General features: G+C 43.1%; 1 protein-coding gene across 1 annotated transcript; it reads left to right on the top strand.

Moving 5' to 3' along the window:
- Positions 1–1,242: 1,242 nt before the first annotated feature.
- Positions 1,243–20,650, top strand: LOC128754612 (complement C3-like). The gene is made up of 43 exons (XM_053857344.1): positions 1,243–1,407; positions 2,582–2,777; positions 3,131–3,293; positions 4,035–4,111; positions 4,186–4,274; positions 4,416–4,498; positions 4,574–4,661; positions 4,724–4,826; positions 4,961–5,081; positions 5,152–5,267; positions 5,455–5,601; positions 5,749–5,845; positions 5,937–6,037; positions 6,110–6,298; positions 6,435–6,590; positions 7,445–7,574; positions 8,024–8,092; positions 8,183–8,380; positions 8,457–8,577; positions 8,954–9,042; positions 9,115–9,254; positions 9,360–9,572; positions 9,644–9,707; positions 9,771–9,860; positions 9,927–10,133; positions 10,274–10,349; positions 10,847–11,006; positions 11,082–11,177; positions 13,398–13,548; positions 13,711–13,796; positions 14,361–14,438; positions 14,510–14,665; positions 15,143–15,205; positions 15,297–15,378; positions 15,568–15,616; positions 15,882–15,972; positions 16,035–16,124; positions 16,192–16,294; positions 16,372–16,461; positions 17,047–17,139; positions 17,216–17,299; positions 17,517–17,661; positions 20,413–20,650. Exons 1-43 carry the CDS (start codon positions 1,262–1,264, stop codon positions 20,552–20,554), a joined length of 5,028 nt encoding a protein of 1,675 aa, XP_053713319.1. The 5' UTR covers positions 1,243–1,261; the 3' UTR covers positions 20,555–20,650.
- The last annotated feature ends 251 nt before the right edge of the window (positions 20,651–20,901 follow it).

The following is a 20,901-nucleotide window of genomic DNA, read 5'->3' on the forward strand; positions in this document are numbered from 1 at the left end:
CCTCACTCGGGGCGAATTTAACGAGGTTTGTTGCAGTCTGGCAGGTCGTGCCGTCACCGGAGCCTTTAGCTTGGTTAGCAGCGGTGTTAGCTTTCGCCGTCGCAGCACCTTTATCTTGTGATTTTGGCATGTTTTCTCTTCTCGTTATCCCGTTTCAATTTCTTTCACTCGTAGTCGAAGTTTGGATTTTGAATGTCGGGTTTTCGAGTTTTGTTTAAGGGGTTATAAATGAATTTGGGAGAGCTGACTCGTCCTGCGTCTGTCTACTCCATTAGCAAGCCGGAAGTCCCCTCCATTTATCTGCTATTCTTGATGGTCCACCAATGGCAGGCAAGTTGTTTTTTCTTTTCCTTTACTTTTGAAAAACTGTCATTAAGTACATGGATCCTGCATCTCCCTCTGTAACTTGACTGTTGCTCCCGTAGCTTTAGAGGAATAGGTCCCACTTCCTCCTACAGGCTTTTGGCAAGGAGGGCGTCAGGGCGTCTGCAAAACTAAAAGCTACTCCTCCTAGGTCTTGGAGAAGAGTTTCATTGCTCTATGCTCTTTAGCTTGGCAAATCTGGACTAGTTTAATTATTAGTGAGACAGGACCTTGTGCTGTTTTTTTGTTTTTTTTGGATGAGCTCTTTATTTATGTTCTGTTCTGCTCAATGAACATGGCAACTCTAACTCATTGCTTATGATTCATGTAGCTTGTGATACAATCATACACCTAAGACGTCGAGAGGAACCGAAAGAGAAACTGTGGCGACATTTTATAGTTCACCTCTGCATCATCATGGCGGCGCTCAGACCGCATTCTGTTTGTAAACTTCATTTCTTCATTGTCTGGTCCTCTACAAGTATTTCTTCTCAAGTAAGAAGGCTGTCATGCATGTTTCTCCTCAGAATGAAAGCAACCGTGTTGCATTTCTCTTCAAGTCCAGAAGGCCTCATTTCTAATGTGAAACTAAACCCAATCTGAAATGGACACATCACTGTCATCTGGTTGAGCGTGTGCACTGACTGCTTTTTGGCTTTTGAGTTTTCATTGCAGGCATTTCAGTGACATGCATGTGTCTCAAAAAAAATAAAAAAACAGCAAACATTTAGTAAAAACGGAAAGTTTTGGTTTCGGTAACCATTGATTTCATCGATTTTTGGGGAGAGACATTGTTTATTCTGTCCATTGCAACAGCCTTTATCAATGGTGTTTCTCAACTGCTGCTGGGAAGCCGTGTTTGTGTCAGTACACAGGAGGAGGGGCTGATGGAATCACCATGGAAGATAAAACCTGGACGCGCCAGAAGTGGACACACTTTGTGACAGCAGCTGGACATCACAGCAGGATGGGTGGAAGTGGACTGTGGCTGCTGGTGCCTGTGGCCTTCGCCTGCTTCTCTTCTCTGGCAGAGGCAGCTCCTTTGTGAGTGTTGAATTACTGAATACTGAATAGATAAAAAAATATTTCATTGGAGATGTCAAATTATTTATTGCTGTCTGATAACTTCCAAATCAAATGTGCAATTTGTCTGAAAAAAAAAAAAAAAAAAAAAGCTGACTCAGCCGGTCATAATCACTACTCTTGACTTTACTTTATCCGGCTAACAAATGGATTACACATTGTTTGGCCAGTCAGCGCTGCAGCAAAGTTGGTGAAACTCTCTGTTTACTTGATGCTCTTACCCAGACAATAGAAAGTCCAGATGAGGACAAACAAACAGGGGGGGACAGAACAGAGGTAAACCTGGATAAATGTCCTTCTTACTTTCCCCAGGAACAAATGACATTCCTCAAATCGACAGTTGGTCTCCGGTGAATTTGTGGTGTTTTTGTGCCATATGTGAGTTGTTATTTAGAACTTTCTGGGCGCAAATATTATATACAGAGGAGTCGCGACGCCTCCAATAAGGAGGTTTTATGATCAGCGGTGTTTCTCTGACTGCTAGAAGAATACGTCGAAAACAAATATCAATGAAATTTCAGGGAAATGTCGATGTAGGGGCAGGGAACGGATGATCACATTTTGGTGGTGTTCAGTGTGATCCTCACTTGCTGTGCAGAGATATGTTCAGAGTTTGTCGTAGCAGTGATGACGGATGAATGGCTGCACGTGCATTTTGACAACAGAGGTACAGCAGAGTACAGTCAGAGGTCTACCTACAAAAGATGGCAAATTTTATCCACGGATTCCAGCATCCACAACATCAGCGAGTCTTCTGTGAATGTTGAGTGAATCACGTCGAGAGCTCTATGTGGAAGACGTGACGTCTATGTAGATGTTGCTTCTCTCTTCCCTGAGTTCTGGAGCGAGACTGCCACCTGTGCTCCCACTGGGCTTACTGCTATCAGCAATATTTTAGGTGGTAAAAAAGTATACTATGGATAAAATGAATATAGGGCAATAATGTTGAGCAAAATAAAAAGTAAACTAAAAATCACCCTCTGTTTATATATGACTTTGACATGTAACCCACCTACATGTGCACCAACTGTAGTCGGGTCTTCATTTTCTTTTTCATAAACATCTGGTCAGTCTAGTATAGGATGATTCTGAAATGTATCTTGAGCCTTTTTGTGGGTCTTTTCTTGCTCTGCAGGACGCTGATGACAGTACCCAGCATAATGCGAGTGGGCGGGCCTGAAAATATCTTTGTGGAGTGTCAGGACTGCTCTGGTGGTGAAATCGGGGTCAATATCTACGTGAAGAGTTATCCAACAAGGGGCAAAACCCACGCAGAGTTGACGGTGAACCTGAATGCAGCAAACAAATTTCAACGATTCGCACAAGTCACGGTAATGAAACCCACATTTTTGGACCATTTCACGCTCTACATATGACAAAATACACATCTTTAAATTGGCGACATGTTCTCTGGTTTGAAAGTCACTGAAACATGTTCTGATGGACATGTCCGAAGGCATAGCTGCTGATTTGCTGTTTGAGAAAATCTTGATCTCTGATCAACTGTGGATGGATGCAGAGGAGAAGGTTTTCACCCGTCCAATCGATCACACACAAAACCGAAAAACACAACTTTCCCACTAATGCTGACTCAACTGTTCCCGACATCATTCGTAGTGCTCTCTCAGGAACCTTCTCTCTGCCAGCTATCTTTAACAATAACAAGACTTTCTGGTGGTTGCAGATCCCTGCCGAGGGCTTCAGCAAGGATCCCAATGCAAACCAGTTTGTGTACCTTCAGGCCCAGTTTCCTGACCGACTACTGGAGAGAGTGGTCATGGTCACTTTCCAGGCAGGCTACATGTTTATACAGACTGACAAGACCCTCTACACACCCAACACCAAAGGTAAGACCCGCTCAGCAAAGGTTGCGCTCACGGAGAGAGTTGATGAAGTGGTCTCTTAAAACGTTCTTGCTCAGTTAAAACAAGACAGCAGTAAGTGAATCGCATAACAACATGATAAGGGGGCAGCCCAGAGTCATTGCCACACAACTTAGTGGACATGCACTCATATGGAGATGGCAGTGTGACCCAAACAAGACAGTGCAGAATGATCTCTTTTTACACTTACTAGCGCGAAGGCTCAGAGTGGGAAATGCCACAACAGAAAACATATTACAAAAATGGTTTCTTACACAATACAACACTGACATAAATAGCGCGGGGCCCTGAAAAACTGGGAAAACAAGGCGATCTCCAACGGAGCGAAGTGACTTCCCAAGGAGTCCACATTTTACTCCACAGGCCAGGCACAATCAGAGGGAAGCAGAAACTCACAGGTGCCGCAGTGTAGAATGATCACAAATGGCACAGACTGGCACATGCTCCATTTTTGGATCGTGGCGTACAGAAGAGTAACAAGTAGGGTGACATTGATCAAACCCTCAGCTATGGTGTTGTAAGGGGTCAGTCTAAAGAGGGATGACCTCTGTATTTTGTGAGACAACTGTCATCCCTGCTTTATTTTCCATTACATTGTAATAGTTTTTTGGTTTTTTTCATTCACCTTGTCAGCTGGATGGTAAACAACAATGGTAAACAAAGTGCCCATGATTTGATAAATGCTGTTTTTATTCCTTGTTTCAGTCTACTACAGGGTGTTTGGCTTGACGCCCCAAATGGAAACAATAGGAACAAATTCATCCGTGACTATTGAGATAATGGTATACAATATTAAATACTAGTGTGCTGTCTTCTTTCCTGCTCAACTGTTCCTTGTTTTGTGTTTTTTGCCAAGACACCTGAAGGACATGTTGTGTACGATGATCAAATCGCTCTGAATTCGGGGTTACTGAATGGGGAATATCAACTGGGTGAATTAGTCAGGTAGGTTTTTACTTTAAACATGCCCATCTTGTGACCTCACACGCATGTTGAAGAATGAACAGTCTCAGTATCAGTAACCCAGAGATCTGTTTATTTCAAACACTCAAGTTTCCTCAAAGTCTCATCTGTTCTCTTCTGCAGCCTTGGAGTGTGGAAAGTTGTGACCCGGTTCCAGGACAGCCCACAGAAAAAGTACATTGCAGAGTTTGAGGTCAAAGAATACGGTCAGAACTTTATATATATCCCTCAAAACTTCAGCACACTCAACTCAAATACTGACGAAAAACTTTTCTCTGCAGTGCTCCCCAGTTTTGAGGTTCAACTGAAGAGTCAGCGACCATTTTATTTTGTAAACGATCCTCAGCTTACTATCGACATCCGAGCCACGTATGTAAAGTACTCGCTTTACATTTTTGAGTGTTTGTGATATTGTTTGATATAATGTTTAGGTATCTGTTTGGAAAAGAAGTGGAGGGCGTCGCATATGTGGTGTTTGAGATCGACACAGAGGACCGGAGGATCGGTTTGCCAGGTTCACTGCAGAGAGTTCAGGTAGGTTTTGCTTTAATGCACTGAAAAGTTAGGTATGATTCCAGACTCCCCCACAAAAACCCTCCCCATGCTCTTGTAGTCCTTCATCACGATCCCACTTGAGGTCAACTCTTGGTCTGACCTTGTCTCATCAGATCGAGAAAGGCAAAGGCACAGTGACTCTGAAGAGAGAGCACATCACCCAAACGTTCCCGAACATTCAACAGCTGGAGGGAAAATCTATCGTTGTTGCTGTCAGGGTGCTGACATCGACGGGTAAGAGAGTTGCACGGACCATCAAGTCCTCAGCAAAACTGAGGTTTGTATCTCATCCTATCTTGAACAGGCAGTGACATGGTGGAACAGGAATTGAAGGGGATTCTAATCGTGTCATCACCGTACACCATCAACTTCAGAAGAACGCCCAAATACTTCAAACCGTCACTGTCTATGGATGTTTGGGTGCGTTGTGATCCCGTCTGGTCTGAACACCATTCATTGACTTCACATACAAATGGCTGAACAAATGAATTGTTGGATCTCAATTGTCATTTCAATATTAATTGGACACTTTGGGGTTGGATGGACAGACAGACAGACAGAAAACAACATTTTCAGGTTTTATGACTCCTTTAATTCCAATGGCTAGGTTGAAGTCCTCAACCCGAATGGCAGCCCTGCGGGGAACATTCCTGTCACAGTGAATCCTGGCCGGCGTCTGGGTGTGACCAATGACGATGGCATTGCCAAGGTTCCAATTGATACCGCTTCAGGTGACACAAGACTGAGGATCAGTGTAAGTCGGAACATCTCAACTCTTCTTCACACTCTTCATTAAATCTGCTAGGCATGGCATTGATAACCAGTGTTTGTACTGGTTCCGTGGCTCAAGTGACTTTTTCCTAATGTTGTGATTGTATTCTTGTTATGTCTGACTATACAGGCAGCAACAAATGTACCCAACATCGAGGGCCACCAAGCGACAGCTACCATGGAAGCAACAGCCTATCAGTCCAACAGCCGCAACTATATCAGCATTTGTAAGACAAAGTCCAACACAGTCTTTTTGACTATACACTGCATATTGTCAGTGACTAGAAATGGCACTGAAATTTACTTTTTTTTAAAAAGGGGTGAACACAGATGCCAAGTTGAAACTGGGAGACAACATGAAAGTCACTTTGAACATGAACATGCAGAACAACAAAGACAACATCGACATCACAGTCCTGGTGAGAGTTTGTGTGTCTGATTGAAACTTCTCTTAGTCGTAAATCTCTTGCGAAACATGGATTTCTGTGTAGCTCATGAGCAAGGGACAGCTGGTGCGCTTCATCCGCGAAAAGAAGCAAGGCATCATGAGAAACCTCATCATTCCCATCACCAAAGAGCTGGTGCCGTCCTTCCGAATCATAGCTTACTACCACGCCGCTGAAAATGAGCTGGTGTCTGACTCCGTTTGGGTGGATGTTCATGACACCTGCACAGGGACGGTAAGCGTGGTTCAACATATTGTATCTGCACTTGGAAATTGTCGCTCATGAGCTCCAGTTTGAGCAGCAACAGAGTGAATTTCACACCTATTTTATTCTTTGATTGAATTATGTTTCGTCTGTTTCTCTCATTTAGCTGAAGCTGGACTTAATAGGTGGCCCTAAAACATTCAAACCCAGTAGGGTGTTCGGTCTGAAGGTGACTGGAGATCCAGGAGCAGCTGTGGGACTGGTGGCCGTGGACAAAGGAGTCTACGTTCTTAACAACAAACACCGGCTCACACAACAAAAGGCAATGTCTTGACTCTCTCCTCTCTGTGCAGGTTGAGTTCAGAAAAAAATAAGCGAATAATTCCTCCACCAAAACATTTATAAAACTCAAGATCTTGCGGTCGACAAGAGCAGGCCTCTGATCTGAACTCAGCTGTTTGAAATGCATCAGGCTCTCAGCTCGCCCTACCTCCAGCCCATAGCCCTCCCAACAAGCCATGTGTTGTCACAATAACACTTTCAGTCTCATGGGTCTCCAGGGCAATTCTTCCGATTCCAATTTTTAATCCATATTTTTATAATGATTATTTCCTTTACTACAATCTTGTCTAAATTTCTGTTCATCTCCCTCCATGCATTCATATCCACGTTTTCCGCGAATTTCAAACATATTCAGCGACAGTACGGGGCAGAAACACCGTTTTCATGGTTACCAGTTTGATGACGCTATGAATAGGGCATTATACAGGCACCAATGATGGGAAATTTAGGGTGTCCTGCTGAAAAAAAAACAGAGTGTCCAGTTTCTCATGTTTTGCAGTTCAGAGTTAGAAGCCTGATCTTTAACCACTGGAGGTCATGCACAGTCAAGACAATGACCTAGCCAGCCTTTTTGTTAAATGTACATGCTCAAATTCTAGTTTGTCTTTTGTGAATGGAAGTTGCAGCTCCTCCAAAAGAATTCAGTGAGAGATCAGATAAGAAATGGTATTGGAAGCATTGTGTCAAGGACAGCCAGTGTGTGTTTTGGCGTCTGCAGTTGTTGTTAGACAACACACATCATAAAATCACTAAAAACTATTTTATTGAAAGAAACCGATTTCTCAACTTTGGAAAATGCTGATGTTTGATCTTAACAAATGTCATGATGATCAGATTTGGGACCTGGTGGAGAAGCATGACACTGGCTGTACCCCTGGTGGAGGGAGGGATGCCATGAATGTCTTCTATGATGCAGGACTTCTTCTTGAGTCCAACACTGCGTCTGGAACCCAGCACAGGAAAGGTAAGCAGAGAGAACCTCTTCCTCATCCACGGCACATGTCAACATATATTTTGAGATTGATCCTCTGGGAACAGTTTTGGAGCTCTGCACTTTCGTGCTGACAACCACGTGTCATCCACATAGTCATTCATTTGTGTTTAGATTGTGGATTGTGGTTGTCTTTGGCGACGTGGGCAAGGATAGGATTGAGCTAAGGACACTGGAGAGGAAATCAACATCAGAAAACAAAGGAGTGTGTTACCACCTTATAAGCCATGAGGCAATATCATCAGGCGGTCAAAAAGCAATTGTACAACAAATATGTCCGTTCAACAACCACATATGAAACTGGCAGAAACACTCTAAAACCAATCCCTGTGTGAATAATACAGGATTATTCCATTTTCTCAATTCAAGCTCAGAAAGAAATATGAAGACTGTTCTTTAGTTTCACTCTGCTCCTGTTTCAGATTTGAAGTGTCCAACAACCAGCAGGAGGAGACGATCCCTGACCCTGAGAGAAGTCACAGAAAGTTTAGGTATAAATCCATTTCTAAATATAGTGGGCTTTACCACGTGTACAGAAAAAGTTTCTTTTTTTTTAATGTGATCTCCTGTTACATGTCCAGTGAGTAATTTTACAGAAAAGTTGGAGAAGGAATGTTGTCAGGAGGGAATGGCAGAATCCTTGCTGTCATACTCCTGCGAGACACGGAGCGAATACATCACAGAAGGACCTGCTTGTGTTACCGCCTTCATGTACTGCTGCACACAGTTAGAGAGCAAACAGGCTGAGATGAAGCACAACGCACTTCTACTGGCTCGTGGTAAGACAAAGACACAAAGATCAGCCACATGAAGTTCATCTAACATTATTCAATTGGATATATTTACGTGTTGCAGTTGACGATGATGACGACAGCTACATAGACAGTAATGACATTAGGTCTCGCTCCAAGTTCCCTGAGAGCTGGCTGTGGACATACATCCATCTTCCAGCATGCGCCCCAGGAGAGCACTATTGGTGAGATGCCAGGAAGTGACTGTTGGCGAAATCTTTTTATCTGCCAAACTATTTTTACTACTTTAACAACCAATTTTTTTGTTTGTTTATTTTGTGAAATCAATAAATTAGATGGTCTTTATTAGTCGAACACAAAACAAAATATTTTTTTATTTATTTACTCATATTTTTCCCACAAGGATCTACATGACTGAAAGGAAAGGAAAGATATTCCTCCCAAGTTCTGCATCTACTGTCAGCCATCTTTATCTGACTTGAAAGTTTTTGTGGTTGTGCTTAACAGATGGGTAGCAGTTTATGGCATGACACACTGGTGTCTACAAAGACAGTTTCATTCGGGGAAGTCTATGGGCAACTAAAACGTCTTTTCTTTCAGTGAAACAAAGTCTATTGAGCGATATATTCCACTGCAAGATTCGATCACAACCTGGCAGGTGACCGGCATCAGTCTGTCCAGAAGCAACGGTCAGCACTTTTTTATTCATGTTTTATACCTGTGACTACCTTCATACCAATTTTCTGTATCTGATCTTGAAGGAATATGTGTCGGTGATCCACTGGAAGTGATCGTGGAGAAGTCATTTTTTGTTGAACTCAAATTGCCTTATTCAGCTGTCATTGGGGAGCAAATTGAAATCAAAGCAATCCTCCATAACTATCGGGACGAGGGTGCTACGGTAGGTCAATGATGCTAGACAGGGATGGATTGCATTTAAGTTTCTTGGAGATCCATTAAAAGGAGACCTCTTCTCATGGTGTCCTCCCGATCTGCTGTCTTCAAGGTGCGAGTGGATCTTATAGAGAAGCCGCATGTATGCAGTTCAGCATCCAAACGCGGGAAATACAGGCAGGAAGTGACAGTTGGACCACAATCCACCAGATCTGTCCCATATGTTATCATTCCCATGAAGGAAGGAGAGCACCAGATCGAGGTCAAAGCTGCTGTGAGAGACACTGAACTCACAGACGGTATCCAGAAGCCGCTTCGTGTAGTGGTGAGTGACCAAAAAACTAATGTTGCTTATAGTTTCAGTAAAATTAAAACGGTGTTGTCAACCCTATCCAGTCCAGAGGCGTCCTGGTAAAATCTCCTCTGATAGTGCATCTTGATCCTGCCAAAGAAGGTGTCGGTGAGTGAAAGGCTGCTGCACACTCTTCGACAGTATCACTCTGACTGGACACTGCTTCTCTAGATGGCAAGCAGACGGTATCTCTCAACAGTGGAATCCCCAAGAAAGACATCGTCCCAAATTCACCCACCAACACATATATCTCAGTGACAGGTGAGGACAGGTTTGTGTCTTCACTTTGAATGGAAAATAAGATTAAAAATAACTTCCTCTTCACAGGCAGAGAGGATTTAAGTGTCGTGTTGGAAAATGCAATTCGAGGAACCGCAATGGAGCAAATGATCTACCAACCATCAGGCTGTGGAGAGCAGAACATGATCCACATGACTCTGCCTGTCATTGCGACCTTGTACCTGGACAGAACTAACCAGTGGGAAGATGTTGGCTTGACCAAACGTGATGAAGCACTGCAACACATCAAAACAGGTAGGTAAACCTACATGACGCAGTGGCAAGAGAGTGCTATACGCACAAGTGCTAGTCTTAAGAACATGACTGTTTACACATCCAAACTCTGAGGCCATCTGTGATGCTCACAGGTGCCTAATAGCTTACCTTTTTTTCAGGATACGCAAAGCAACTAACGTATCGTAAAAACGACGGCTCCTTCGCTGTGTGGGCAAACAGACCAAGCAGCAGTTGGTAAGATAATCCAGTCTGCCTTGTTTGTTCAATATTAACCACCCTTGTTTGAGATATAAATGTAACCGAAACCATTCAGCTCAGCCTTGAGTGCAAACATGCTAAGGCAAGTCACAATTGCCCTAGTGTACTGGAGTACTTCCTTTATCCTGACTCACTTTTGTGCACAAGTTTCCAGTCTCTCACACGCAAGACAATCTCTCAGGTTACAAATGAAGCCTTTCCTGCATTAGACATCCTCTTGGGATGCCTGTGAATGATGAAACATCTCAAGCATGAGAAAGCCTCTGAGATGTCGAACCCTCTTCTTCATGCGTGTGTAAACCTCTCGTAGATGAGGGAAGCTCCTATTAATGGTGTGGTTGGTCAATATGCATTAAAAGGAGATAGAAATAAGGATCTCCCTGTCAGTGTTGCTGACTGCCTGAGACAGTTCAACCTAAGTGTGGCTGAACTGGAGATGCTACATGTGTAATCTGTTTTGTCTCCTCTGAAAGGTTGACTGCTTACGTTGTCAAGGTGCTCGCCATCGCTGAGAGGCTGATTCAAGTGAAAAAATCTGACATTTGTGATGCCGTCAAGTATCTGATCCTCAATGCTCAACAGCCTGATGGAATGTTCAAAGAAATTGGAAGAGTGTATCACGGAGAAATGATTGTATGTGCTGAACTACAGTCTCACAACTCCATCCTTTAGCTCACTGCTAAAAGCCTGACTTGCTGCTGTATGCAGGGAGATGTGAAGGGCGGAGATTCAGATGCCTCCATGACAGCGTTCGTCCTTGTTGCGTTGCAGGAGTCTCAAACACATTGTGATGCATCCATTGGAGTAAGTTTTTATTTTTGCAACTGTCCTAAGTTATATTTCCACTGTGGATACCAGAATATCCACAGTATTCATACTGGTACCAGAATATCTTCAGCCTTTGGGAACTTCTCTTAGTCACAGACAGATTTACCTGTGGTTTATATCAGTGCTTCCCTAACCAAACTCTCATAGCTTCCCTAATAGCAGCCTCAGTCCCCTGTCCAAATACATCAATCCTGAAGCCCAAAACCTCAGTGTCCCATATGACTCCTCTCGCTCCTTTGACCCTCACATTAAAAAACAATCCAGTCCTTTTTACTCCAGTTGAAAATGCTCTTCAAAATCAAACCCACACTCTACCCCCGTCGATTAAGGAAAACTACAGTAATTTCCGGAAAATAAGCCGCTACTTATTTTTCGCGGTCAGAGCACTGTGGCTAATATATGGATTTGTACGGGCTACGATCAGATTAAATCGGAGGCGATGAAATTATTGAAATCAGAGGCTTTTTATTTACCCTTGAAGCAGTCAAAATGTGCCGTTTTCGCCCGCGTGTCCACAGCTCTGTCAAAGGAGTTGATGTCCTGGAGGTCTGGAATCAAGAAGCAGCTGCTGAACTTTGGGCACGCGGGCGAAAACAGTGCATTCTGAGGGCTTTAATGTGAAGAAAAGATTTAAGACGCTGTCTCGAGACAGTGCGTTTGGCTCAAAAGTCCGACGTGAACACAAGCAAGTCGGGATTTGGCCGCGGACTTGATCTCAGCTGGAGAGGTGCAGGTTGTCTCGGAAAAGTCTCCACAGGGGGTGAGCTTCTTCCCTCAGGCGACTGCACGAGATGGCGGAAACTATGTGTACAGTGCGACTCCACGCAAACATGATGAGATTACGGCTGGACCCCCGAACCACAGACCTGTCTACAGCGCAGACAGTACCACTGAACCTGCGGCTTATAGACCGGTGCGCCTTATGTGTGAACTAGATCCATTGTCCTTCATAAATTTAGTGTGTGCGGCAATTATTCCGGAACGCTCTAAATTCCGGTAATCAATACGGTCATATTCTTCCGCCTGGACTACTGAAGTTTTCCGCCTGGACTACTGAAGAAATCCCTATCACTCCTCCAGCTGGTTCAAAACTCAGCACAGCTGTATAGCACCTTGTGAACAGCGTGCTAAAGTGTTATAAATAATGCTTTATCAAGGTTTCCACTCGATGTAAACAAACCATTTCAGTAAATGTCAAAACTTTCCTTTCAGCTTTGTTTCTCTCACTTCTTGGCGACTTCTTGCATTTGAATTAATGTCACATTTTCATATGTGCATTTTTCTTGAATCATATATATACAACAAATTGGAGTTCGAACAAAAATTTTGAGATTTTTTTGCTTCGGATTTCGAACGAAAATCCAGAACTCGAACAGCCCTCGAAAAAAAACATAACGTGCGCGGACCAATTGGCTGACCGACAACGCGCTTTGTTTTTGTGTATAATGCAGCCTCTGTATGCAGACGTGTCCCGTTAGCTACATTTACTGACTGTTTTTTCTTCATATTGAGGTGTAAAACCTTTCCTGTCTCCGCACTGGACCGTGGTCGAGTGTCACAGGGGAGGTGCTCGCTCTCTTCACCTCCGAGGCTGGAGCGCTCACTCCAGGGTTTGATGTCCTGTTGTCACTGGGACAGGGATGAGGCGAGTCTGGGACAGAGCGTTACTTGGTTTATGACTTTGTCACAGCCAAACTGCACAGAAGCGCACATTCAGAGCTGGACACGCACCGGGCACCTCTTCACTTCTGGAGAGACGTCACTCACTCGGCAACCCCTCCCACATGCAGCGGCCACACACATAGAGGAACAGCGCACCTGCAGCAGACACTCTACATTCACTCCTACAAAAGACTATTTTAAGGCTTGGAACACATGATTTCTTTTTCATTCATTGTAATGGGAAAAAACGATTCAGATTTCAAACAAATCGCTTCTCGCACGGCCGTCTGGAGCGGATTGTGGTCGAGAACCGAGGTACCACTGTATATAGTGAAATTTAACTTGTCAATTGAAATTATGACCCAAAACCTTCTATGTATGTTTTCATTGTCATACAGTCCCAGTATGTTTTGCCCTCTGGAAAAACAACCATGTTCAGCATAAGCCTGTCTGTCAAATATCTTTTATTGAAGAAAGTGATTTAAAGAGTCTGATTTTGACAAGATGCTGCTGTTTGTTTTATCAAATCTGCAGAGTCTACCAGGAGCAATAGAGAAAGCCGCCAGCTACCTGGAGAGGCGCTTGCCTTCCCTCACTAACCCTTATGCAGTTGCCATGACGTCATATGCTTTGGCCAATGAAGGAAAACTGCAGAAGGATGCGCTCTTCAGGTTTGCAGCTCCAGGTAATGTCATCGCACTTTAATATTTGATGGAATCCTTCACAGAAAATTAGAATGAATTGATAATGCCACTGCTTGATTTTAAAATAATGGCCCTCCATCCAGTCTGGCATCAGCATCAACTGGATAATGCTGTTTGACTTGACTGGCTTATGTCTCCCTCAGGGCAAACCCACTGGCCTGTTCCAAAGGGGCGTGTCTACTCTCTCGAGGCCACTGCTTATGCTCTTCTGGCCCTGGTGAAGGTCAAGGTAGGTGGCTTAAGGTGGATCCTATTAAAATTAGTCTTACTTCAAGAGCGAGAGAATGCGAGTAGTTACCTCTGAAGTGTATTTCATTTAATTTCCTGCCATCTTGGAGTTTGTGCTCGTGGCGGTGAGGATTCTCCCACTTTCTGACTTGGGAAAATCCTACACCAGGTGACGTAACTGGGAATTTCGCACCCTGTAGCCTCTGTCAGCACACGCGCCTGCCTGTGTTTTCGCTAGCTCCACTGCACTTGCTGGTTTTTACTGGAGTTGAGTGACGGACAGTGCAGCAGTGCAGTAGGAAGCAATGGAAATATTCAGAAAGTTTGTGAAACCAAATGAACGAAATCTGTAAAGTTTGATTGGAGCATGTCAGTTAGAGCACAACCACAGTTGTGAGTTTTAGATGTGAAGCTCATTTTTAGTAGCCTCTGGTATGTTTTTCTTTTTTCAGATCAGCGTGATTGCATGTTATAAGATAAAAATACATTGTGCAGATCTTCCATTATGTTTTTTTTTGTTTTATGATGCCAATAAAATCAATATTAACCTTTCTGTTTCATTCAGGCTTTTGAAGAAGCCAAACCTATCGTGAGATGGTTCAGCCAACAGAAGAAGGTGGGCGGAGGCTTCGGATCCACTCAGGTAACCCTGAAACTTTCTGTGAAACCTTTTGAAACAAATGATGATCTTCTGTCTGCTTTTCTTCCCAACAGGCGACTATCATTGTCTATCAGGCCGTGTCGGAATACTGGGCCAATGCAAGAGAGCCACAGTACGATCTGAACATTGATCTCATGCTGCCAGGAAAATCCTTACCTGAGAAGTTTAGGTTTAACAGGAGAAACCATTTTGCAACAAGAACATCCAAGGTGAGAACACACAGCTAGACGCCTTCTTGTTTGCAGAGATGTTATTTCTGCATTGACCATAGTGATTCTGTATTGAAGCCAGACTTCAAGATTTCAGAACAGTGTCATTTGACAAAAATGAGGGTCACCCCATCGCAATGTGAGCAAGCTCAAAAGCTGCACAAAACCTTATTTTGCTGCACAGAAGTTATTTTTTCAGGCCAAAATTCTCCTTGCCTTGATTGTTTCTCACCTCTTTGTTGAGTGTCTATTTTTGTTGTCCTTGTGACTCATTCACTGTAAGGTGGAGCCAGTTCAACCTTCACTAGTTGTGACTTTGAAAATACAAGCATTTATTCATTTGTTTTTTTTTTTTAATGCTAATGTAAAGATACTCTTAGTATATTAGATTTGATTTAGGAAGAAAATAATGCACTATATTGCTCATTGCCAACTCATTCAACTATGACTTCACAATCCTAAAATATTTGCCCACAGCTCAACGAGATAAACAAAGATGTGGATGTGGTCGCGACTGGCACAGGAGAAGCCACTCTGACGGTCCGTGAGCACCAGCGTTATTAATATGGTCCTTTAGCATCACTGTATTCTCCTCAACTATTCACTGAAGTGTATCTCAATGTCTGTCCAGATGGTGTCTCTGTATTACGCCATACCAAAAGAAAAAGAAAGTGACTGTGGGAAGTTTAATTTGTCGGTGCAGCTGATCCCAGGTAAGGGATCGTTCTTCCCTCGCACCACACCATGTTGAGAACACAGTGTTTAATAAGCAGCAACGATGAGGCTTTTAACTCTCATGTTTCTCTCCTCATTCTGTTCCCGTGTTTGATATTTTTAACCTTTAGTTCTCAGTAAACACTGTAATGAAGGAGTGGTGATGGGCTGCTCTTCTTCTCCCCCAGACACTGTTGAGGACGATGAAGAAATTTTCAAGTTGAGGATGGATGTTTTGTAAGTACAGACCACGGTTGACTTTGCAGCTCAGTTGAACCCAAAAGAGTCGTCATGAGTTATGACTGGATAACCAATATCAAGGGTGGAAGTAGCCATCTTGTCCGTTCAAGTGAAGGAGTTTGTCAGATGTTTTCCGCTCAGAGATAAAGAGTTAGGATGTGACATAGATCAATCATCTCTAGGCTTAGTAAAGCAAGTGTGAATCAGAATTTGAGAAATTGATCCCAATGAGTGTTTTCCCCCTCCCCCCCTCCCCTGCCAGGTACAAACATCCAGATTTGGATGCAACCATGACAATTTTGGACATCGGCCTGCTGACTGGCTTCCTCCCCGAAACAAAGGACCTGGACGCGGTAATACCTGATACCCGTGTGTGCCAATGGCAACAAGTGATTCTTTATATTCTTGAACCTAGTTGGTCAGAGGAAAGGCTGCAGTTATTTCAAAGTACGAGATGAACAAAGGCCTGTCGGAGAGAGGTTCTCTCATCATTTACCTGGACAAGGTTGGAGATCCTGCCGGTGTCTCTTTCTGTCCTGGGACTGTGACTCACTGATACTATGTCATCGTAGGTTTCCCATAAACGTCCAGAAGAGATCACATTCAGGCTCCGTCGCACAATAAAGGGGGGCATTTTACAACCAGCTGCCGTGTCCGTCTATGAATATTATGACCGTGAGTGTCATTGCACGTGTGCAAACACGTTGGTGGATCAGAGACGGAAGATTTAGCCTCTAATGTGGTTATTGCAGAGACGCCATGTGTGAAGTTTTACCATCCGGAAAGAAAAGATGGAAAGCTGCTGAGGCTCTGTACCAAAGATGAATGCAAGTGTGCTGAAGGTAGGCTCAATCGTGCACGCATTTTGGCAAGCATGTGCTCAAGCCAGAAAAAAAAAATTACTCATCAAATTTGTATCCTTTTTTTTCTTGGATTGTTTCGTTTGGTTTTACAAATGTTCCAAAGATTTCCCAAGTTATTTCAGACCAAAATACATTTGGGCAGAATTGATGAGGAAGAGAAAGCATTTTTTTTCTCCCCAATTTAGGAATGAAGAAAGGAAAAAGGTCCTGTAAGGGCACGTCCCTCATGCAGGGTCAAAGGCCTGGTGGGCTTGCCCGAATAAAATAACTACCATCCACATGGACACGTTTCTAGTTTGAAGTTGCAAAAATAACTATACACCCAGGTTCTTGTTTGCTTTTGTTAATGTGACTAACAGGGTTTTTCGTCTAACCATGTACCGCCAGCAGTGAGGTCAAGCGAATTAACCATGCACTGAATGTTTTTTTGCTTGTTTGATTTATGTACGTTTTGAGTAGCAAGTGTGTCTTACAAAGGTATCTTCATAAATGACTCATCACTATGATTAATAACCCGTCATGGTACCAAAATGTCGAACTGTCGTCTGATGTTTTCTCCTCCAGAGAACTGCAGTATGCAGAAGAAAGGTGAAATCAACAACAACCAGCGACTAGCCAAGCTGTGTGAGAGCACAGAGACCAACAGCATAGATTATGGTGAGTAACAGCGGCTTGGATTTGTACTTAAAGAGTACTCTGATGGCACAGATATAAACATATGTTTTTCCCACAGTGTACAAAGTGTCTGTGGAGTCATTTTCCGATGCTTTGTCCACCGATGTTTACACAATGAGAATCATGCAAGTCATCAAAGAAGGTGAGTGAGGCTGTTTGAACAAACTCTAACAGCTTTGTTCAAGTAAGTATCTAATGAATTCATGTTTATTTCAATTCTCTGATACATTACAGACATTTCAGATCTTACTTGACATGTAACTGAAAGTAATATAAGTCTATAAGCAGCTTTCTGACCAAACACGTATTGTGACATTTTGATTCAGAATCACGTTTTCCATGTCTTGGTCCCGTTTCAGGAAGCCTGGACTTGAACATTGAAGGAAAACTGCGTACGTTCCTCAGTTATCCATACTGCAGGGGCGATCTTGATTTACGCCCTGGAAAAACCTACCTCATCATGGGTTCATCCAGGGACACGTACAAAGATGATACGGATGGAAAGTAAGTTTTCGATTTGTGCCCTACACATGGATCCTCAATGACTTTCGGTTGAGTGTGTCACATAGCTTGCATCAAGTCATCACCTTTTGTAGCTCTCAGTTATTGCCAGGCTGTCAATGCTGCTCCTTGTCCGCGATTGTGCTGCCGAGGTCGCTCTGCCCTTCTGTTCTAAAGTGTTGCAGTGGGGGTGGAGTTGGGGCAGTGATGCCCCCCACAGAACACGCCTCCGGGCGGCGCACCCAGAGAAAGTGACATAGTCCAAGGGAGCATTTAACAGAGAGCTGGAGAGTCTGACTCTGGGATTTAGGACTGTTCAAAGTGAAACCTGTCATCTCAGGAAATATGAAAATAATCTATTCATGTCGAAATGTTACACGCTGTTGCTTTCTCAACTTAAGTTAGAGATCAGCAGTTCAGACCAAGCTAATTTAAGCACATCAGCAGCTCATTTGCACCCGGAGTTGTGTGGGAAAATGTTTTGTACGTATCACGACAAACACTCGACTAATAGCATAAAGACATCGGTGTGTTAATGGAACTCATGACTTACCCACGAACAAATCTCACCACGGTCAGCCTTCAGGTGCCAGGTTCTGTTGCTCCTCTGCACATTTGGCTTTTGTTTCCGAGTGATTGTAAACACGTTTTCGACCACCAACTGGCACCACCACCACCACCACCATAGTCCATGAGTCAGTAAGCGCCGCAGCCTGGCAGGTGGTGAGGGCGTTTACCAACACGAGCACTTCGTGTGACAGATATTGCAAGAATGTTGCATATTTTGGAACAAATTGTTGACGAAAACATCACTGCTGTTTACATACGGTGCATCATCAATCCCATAATTCTTTCTGGGTCACACGGCCTTCCTCTCACGGACATAACGGATCAAGTAGGGGTCACATTTTCTGTAGATATACTTCTCAGAAATAGATGGACATGGTTCTGTCACACTGACACCATGATTTAAAGTGACGTTTCATCTTGCTGACACTATATAACTCTTAAACCATTGCGTATGTGGTTCCCCATTGAGAACCACATGCTTTGAGTCTCAGGGATGCGTTACTCTGGGATGGAAAAAGCGACAAGCAAGACAACACCACTGCTTGACAGAGACAGTTGACACATGGTTAACTTATTTTGACCAACAACAGCAATATTACTTATTCACTAGTTACATGAAATTGGTTAATGGTGAGACATTGTTCTCACTTAGTGACTGTAAGATTCTGGTTTTGTTGCCCCGCGTCCCTCCTACATTTCAGTAATAGCAGGATAGGTGTGTAGTTCCCGTCATACACGTCAGTGTTCAAAGTTACATTAAAACATCATCATTCACTGATATCAGTACATCATGGGCGCAAGACTTTGAGTGAGATGTTTGTTTTTCGCCCTTGAGTGAAACGTTTTAACCTTCGTTTCATACTGTAGAGCAAGCAAGCAAGTAAATCTTGACAAAGTTACTAAAGTCTCTGTGTTTCATTTGTTTTGCGAGAGACGGCATCTAGTCGGAAGCTAGTGCTAAAGCTAGCAGCGCAGTATGACATCACGCAGGTTGTGCGGTTCGTAGTACTTCCGCCACAGTCGAGCTCCGCTTTGCAGCTCCTCGTCTTGAGTTGTTATAAATCCGAAATGGTTCACCAGCGTTTTATCCGCGTCGACCACGCAGGGTTTAACGTAGAATGCAGACTTCTAAGCTTCAAGCGGACGCAAGCCTAGCGGCACGCGCAGGTGCGCGCGATGAAGCGCAAATCAATCTCACGCGCTATGAATGATATTGAAAACCTTCAACCTGAATTGATATTTTCACGAAGCCTAGTTGGAGTTGCGTTACTTGACATTAATGCTGCATTTGTAGACTTTGTTTATAGTTAACAAACAAACTGCTTTTGGCTTTAGTCCAACTACTATCAATTGGATAAGCAGCTATGTGTCCAATATAGAACTTTGCTCTAATTTATTTGTTTATTTTTTCTTTGTTTCATGGTAATTGTACGACATTTGAAAGTTTGCATTGTAGTGTCCCCCTGGGCTCCTACTTTTGGTTTTAGACAAGTGTGGTTCCACATTTATATGCGGATGATTGAACTGTTGGTCGTGCATCACATACATTCAGAACTACCATCCGTACTTGACTGGAGAGGTGAAAACAGACTTTTTCTAAACATAGCAAAACTCAAATGTATGAGATCATCATGGTCGTGGTATCAGGCATGTCACATGGGTAAAGCAAAACCTAGAACAAAGGATTGTTTCAGTGATTTTATTGTGTCGTGTTATGTGATATGTATTGTGTTGGTTGTGCATCCCAGGAAGTAGCTGCTACTTTGGCTGCAGCAAATGGTGATCCGATAAATTCATAAATAAATTTAAAAAATTGCGGGCAGGAGTCGACCAAAACTCAACCAAGTTCACCTCAATTGATAGTTACATTGTCTCTTATATATATTGAATTTCAGTCCAGGTCTCTGGTGGTTCAAAATGTGGCGATCTCTAATATTATCGTGAAATTGGACTAAATTCTTGACAGTTTCAATATGTCAGTTCTCACAATTTGACTGATCAAAGTCAACAAATTGGAGAATGACAATAATAAACCATCACATAATCAAATTCATATTTTGTAGTTCTGCCATTCGCTCACAGTAGAAAGCATGTTGTGTTCGAAAACTTTTTCCTCCGCTGTTCAGTGTCGACCATGGTTCTTATGAAGCCACTTCCTCATCATGGAGCTGTGTTTTGTCTCAGGTACCAGTATGTGCTGGGGGAGAAGACATGGATCGAATACTGGCCCTCACCCACCGAGTGTCAGGAGGATCTGCACAGGAGTGCGTGTCTGGGTATAAGAAAGATGGTCAACAAATACCAACTCGTGGGATGTGAGCAGTAATGTGTCTTGTCATGAAATCAAACAAGAACCATCTTTAAATGACGTTGCTTCCCTCACTGTGTTGGGTAAAATAAATGCTCTTGCAGATTGTTGTCATATCTTTTTTTTTTTTGTCTTAAATACATCATCTTACACTGGAATCAACTTTATGTACATTATTTTGTTTTTTGTCTAAGCCTTGCTCACCAAAGAAAAATGATGAAAATGATATTCAAGCTTGATTGTTTGATTCACTCCTATTTTAGTCATTTTTTTATGTGAAATGTGACAACAATACTAGTATGACCAAACTATTTGACATAGATAAGAAACAAGTGGCTAATAGCAGACCAGCAATCACATCTAAA

Source organism: Synchiropus splendidus, chromosome 2 (genome assembly GCF_027744825.2).
Source record: "Synchiropus splendidus isolate RoL2022-P1 chromosome 2, RoL_Sspl_1.0, whole genome shotgun sequence".
NCBI lineage: Eukaryota > Metazoa > Chordata > Actinopteri > Syngnathiformes > Callionymidae > Synchiropus > Synchiropus splendidus.